Source organism: Triticum aestivum, chromosome 6B (genome assembly GCF_018294505.1).
Source record: "Triticum aestivum cultivar Chinese Spring chromosome 6B, IWGSC CS RefSeq v2.1, whole genome shotgun sequence".
NCBI lineage: Eukaryota > Viridiplantae > Streptophyta > Magnoliopsida > Poales > Poaceae > Triticum > Triticum aestivum.
In genome coordinates, this window is record NC_057810.1 from 706,129,814 (window position 1) to 706,134,916 (window position 5,103).

Genomic DNA, 5,103 nt, shown 5'->3' on the forward strand with positions numbered 1-5,103 from the left:
TGTTGGCTCTGTTCCGGTTCATCCGAGCAGTTTGGTGACTAATTTACTGATAATTTAATTATATTAATTAAATGAGTCGGGTGTATCGTCGTGCATTTATCTTGCCAGTAATGTTCTGTGATGCTCTGATGCACTTTGGGAATTGGTTATCTTGTCTTCAGTGCAGAACATTTGTTTATTAATGCATGAGAAGAATCCTTGTTACTACCTTGAACCTGTTTTATAATCCATATTGTTATGCACTAGCGCGTGTGCGTGTGAAATAGATGGATTATGATCCCGTACCCAATAAGATGGATATGTGTGTGTGTTAGAGAGAGAGAGAGAGGGAGAGGGGGAGAGAGAGTGAGGAGGAGGGGGAGAGAGTGTGTTTGAGAATTTGATGGTAAAAAGGTCGTCAATGTCACTTGATATGTATGAGAATATTAAATGTAATATTAACATAATTGATATTGAACTCTTAAAGTTAATGTGGCCCCGTTGCAACGCACGGATGTTCTTCTAGTATACATAGGTGATGAGAGGATGCATGGGACTGATATGTTTCTTAGGCTGGTTCTTGCCGATTAATTTGAGAAATCGTTGACCAAATACAATTCATGAATCAAATTCAAAATTGATTATCGAGAGAGCTCCTTGAGAAATCGTTGATCCGGTCAAAATCGTAAAACCAAATTTAAATTTAACACCTCAATTGAATGGGGGTTCTAAAATTAAGGAGCATAGTGTATTACTCCCTCCATCCCTCAATATAAGACATTTTCACAAACTTGAACGTCTTATATTGTAGGACAGGGGGAGTAGATATTTATAACATGAATAAATCTTATTAGTTTGTTTCAGTGGGAGTGCATGTCAACCGAACTTGAACGTCTTATATTATGGGAAAAAGGGAATAGATGTTTATGCCACGAATAGAACTTGTTAATTTATTTTAGTCGGAGTACATGCCGATCGTTCATGCATGCGGTGGCTGGAGGGATAAGCTGCAGTTCTTGTAGCAGATGCATGACCAGGTGTTATGGCAATGGCCGTTGTCGAAGCCCTCGTCCCGGCAGGGCCCGTTGCAGGTGCCTCGTATGATGCAAGTGTCGTTGGTCCACTTCCCGCTCTTCCGCTTTATGCAGCCATGAGACTCCATTTTTTCTGCATCCATCCACAGACAATACAAATTAACCATCAACTTAACTAATTTGGATCAGTCTGATCGGGAGATGTGTGGGATGATGGTCTTCCTACCAGATGACAACACGAGCAGCATCAACATCGACAGGCATATGAAAGCCTTGCCGGTTCCCAGTGGTCCTTCAACAACCTTCTTCATGTACGATGCCATATCGAAGAGGTAACGTGTGTTGTTTTTTTCTAAATGAAACCGATGGTTGTGTGAGTATTTATAGCAAAAGTATGTCGATGGTGACACGATTATTTGGTAAGATATTAATGCGTGCTATCAATGCTTATCCTAATGTCTAGCTAGTTTTAATTCCACATCTAAACATGGCTGGTGCCTTATCCTAACGCCTAGTTTTAGACATGATTGGTTGATTATGTCCTTTTTGGAAGGAATGGAGTAGGAGTACAATAATAAAGGGGAATAATTATGGTTTTCATACCGAAGCAATATACAAGAAGCTTTAAATCTATACCTATTATTAAACAAAGAAGCGTTTCTTACCACTGTAATTTCATCCGTCCACCTCCCTCCCACAATTTCCGTTCGGCTCTATACGTTCTTTGGTAGTTTCACAAGTTAATGGGCCAGGATCTCTACTCCTAAAAGAGGAGTTGGTAGTCTCGCCTCACTCCCATCAACTCGTCCGCAAACCTTGTATTAGGCCCACGAGCATCTTACAGACGACCATTCGCTCAAGTGCAACCAATTTGGGAGGGCCTATTTGATGCATGCATGAACTCAATCTAATCCGCATTTTTCCAAAACAACTTCATCCATTAACTCATTTAAATCAAATCATCAAAAAAATTCTACTCCTAAAGGGGGAGTTGGTAGTCTCGCCTCACTCTCACCAACCCCTCGGCAAACCCTATATTGCGCCCACAAGCGTCTTATAGACGACCATTCGCTCAAGCACAATCAATTTGCACGCACTACTAGGAAAAGGCATGCTAGTGGCGCACCAGTTTTGTCTTCTAATGGCGTACTACTGGTGCGCCATTAGTATCTGGTGTTCTAATGGAGCACCACGTAGTGCGCCATTAGAATTCCTCCCAGGGTAATGGCGCACCACATATATAGAAGCGCGTCATTAGTAACAATTTTTTTCAAATTTTTATTTAGAAATTTTTTTAATTTTTTTTTTGTTTTTTTCTTAGTCTCAGGTCACTATGGCTTAATCTCGGGTCAATATGTTTAATCTCAGGTCAAATCGCACTCCGTGGTCAAACTTCTCAAAAGGTCACCCATCCTCACACTACTCCAGCCCAAGCACGCTTAACTTCAGAGTGCTATCCAACCCCAGCAACAGCTCAATTCACAGGCACTTGTTGATATATCTAACATATCAATCCTATTATACCTTGTTGATGTCCCGGACTTTGTTCATGTTCATGACTATGATGAAATTTTGAAAAAATATTTCAAACTTCCCGGTCATATTACGTATCATTTTTGGAAAAAAAAATTCAAAACCAATTTTTTTTTCTGTTACTAGTGGCGCACCACATCCACGGTGCGCCACTAGTAAGTTTGAAATTTTTTGATTTTTTTGCCGCTAGATCTTGAAAGCCCCATAACTTTTCGAGTAGATGATTTTTCATATAAAAAACTTTTAATCCGAGTTCGTATGCAAAAGTTATGCCCATTTTACAAATTTCCAGATAGATTTTGCAAATAAAGTCAAAATTCATATTTATAAATTTTCCCAACAACTAGACCACATATCATATGGGAAACTTATTTTCTTTTATTTTTTTTTGACATTTCCATCATTTTCTTTTACTTTTTTTAAACTGAAAAGGCGGTCCATGGGGAGGGTGCATTCGGTGTTGGGCCAAGTTAGTAATGGCGCACTAGTGGACAGTGCGCCATTACTAGTTACGCCATTACTAGTTAACTAGTAATGGCGCACTGTCCACAGGTGCGCCATTACTAACAATTATTTTTATTTTTTTATTTTTTACTTTTTTTTCAAAACTACTAATGGCGCACGGTGGGTGTGGTGCGCCATTACTATGTCAACTAGTAATGGCGCACTATCCCGCGGTGCGCCATTAGTAACAATTTTTTTTATTTTTTTCAAAACTTCTAATGGCGCATCACACACCAGGTGCGCCATTAGTAATATAATAATATATTACTAATGGCACACTTGTATGTGGTGCGCCATTGCTATATACTAATGGCGCACCATACATGTGATGCGCCATTAGTGTTCATTTCATCTATAGCCGTTTTCCTAGTAGTGGCGGGCCAATTTGATGCGTGCATTAACTCAACCAAATCTGCACTTTTCCAAAAGAATTTCATCCATTAACTCGTTCAACTCAAATCTTAAGAAAATCTCTACTCCTAAAGAGAGAGTTGGTAGTCTCGCCTCACTCCCCGCCAACCTCTCGGCAAACCCTATATTACGATTGCTAAAAAAACCTATATTATGCCCACGAGTGTCTTAAAGACGACCATCGCTCAAGCGCAACAAATTTGTGCTGGCCCATTTGATGCATGCATTAACTCAATTAAATCTTCACTTTTCCAAATCAACTTCATTCATTAACTCGCTAATTAAAATCAAATCTTAAAAAAATCTCTACTCCTAAAGGGGGAGTTGGTAGTCTCGCCTCACTCCCACCAACCCCTCGGCAAACCATATATTACGCCCACGAGCGTCTTATAGATGACCATTTGCTCAAGCCCAACCAATTTGGGTGGGCCTATTTGATGCATGCATTAACTCAACTAAATCTGCACTTTTCCAAAACAACTTCATGCATTAACTCGTTCAAATCAAATCTTAAGAAAATCTCTACTCCTAAAGGGGGAATTGATAGTCTTGCTTCCTTCCCACCAACCCCTCGACCAACCCTATATTACACCCACGAGCGTCTTACAGACGACCATTCGCTCAAGCACAACCAATTTGGTCGGGCCCATTTGATATGTGCATTAACTCAGTCAAATCTTCATTTTTCCAAATCAACTCCATCCATTAACTTGTTCAAATCAAATCTTAAGAAAATCTCTACTCCTAAAGGGGGAGTTGGTAGTCTCGCCTCACTCCCACCAATCCCTTGGCATACCCTATATTACGCCCACGAGCGTCTTCGGATGACCATTTGCTCAAGCGCAACCAATTTGGGTGGGCACATTTGATGCATGCATTAACTCAATCAAATCCACACTTTCCCAAGACAACTTCATCCATTAACTCGTTCAAATCAAGTCTAAAGAAAATCTCTACTCCTAAAGGGGAGTTGGTAATCTCGCCTCACTCCCACCAATCCCTCGGCAAATCCTATATTACGCCCATGAGCGTCTTACAAACGACCATTCGCTCAAGCACAACCAATTTGTGCGGGCCCATTTGATGCATGCATTAACTCAATGAAATCTGCACTTTTCTGAAACAACTTCATCCATTAACTCATTCAAATCAAATCTTAAGTAAATCTCTACTCCTAAGGGGGGTGTTGGTAATCTCGCCTCACTCCCACCAATCCCTCGGCAAATCCTATATTACGCCCACGAGCTTCTTACAAATGACCATTCGCTCAAGCGCCACCAATTTGGGCGGGCCCATTTGATGCGTGCATTAACTCAATCAAATATGCACTTTTCAAAAACAATTTCATCAATTAACTCATTCAAATCAAATCTTAAGAAAATCTCTTCTCCTAAAGGGGGAGTTGGTAGTCTCGCCTCACTCCCACCAATCCCTCGGCAAATCCTATATTACGCCCACGAGCTTCTTACAAATGACCATTCGCTCAAGCGCCACCATTTTGGGCGGGCCCATTTGATGCGTGCATTAACTCAATCAAATTTGCACTTTTCCAAAACAACTTCATCCATTAACTCGTTCAAATGAAATCTTAAGAAAACATGTACCCCTAAAGGGGGAGTTGGTAGTCTCTCCTCACTCCCAC

The 5,103-nt window shown here is 40.6% G+C and overlaps 1 protein-coding gene across 1 annotated transcript; it reads right to left on the bottom strand.

Moving 5' to 3' along the window:
* Positions 1–907: 907 nt before the first annotated feature.
* Positions 908–1,348, bottom strand: LOC123135032 (uncharacterized). Its single transcript, XM_044554159.1, has 2 exons — positions 1,240–1,348; positions 908–1,146 (listed from the first exon to the last, which is right to left on the bottom strand). The coding sequence occupies exons 1-2, from the start codon at positions 1,334–1,336 to the stop codon at positions 959–961; spliced, it is 285 nt and encodes a 94-aa protein (XP_044410094.1). The 5' UTR covers positions 1,337–1,348; the 3' UTR covers positions 908–958.
* Positions 1,349–5,103: the final 3,755 nt, after the last annotated feature.

What these genes read in the sequence shown, in the direction of transcription:
- LOC123135032 (XM_044554159.1), bottom strand. Translation starts at nt 1,336, where the DNA reads ATGGCATCGTACATGAAGAAGGTTGTTGAAGGACCACTGGGAACCGGC. An exon ending in GCTGCTCGTGTTGTCATCTG is followed by an intron (nt 1,147 to 1,239) that starts GTAGGAAGACCA and finishes GGATGGATGCAG; the next exon opens with AAAAAATGGAGTCTCATGGC.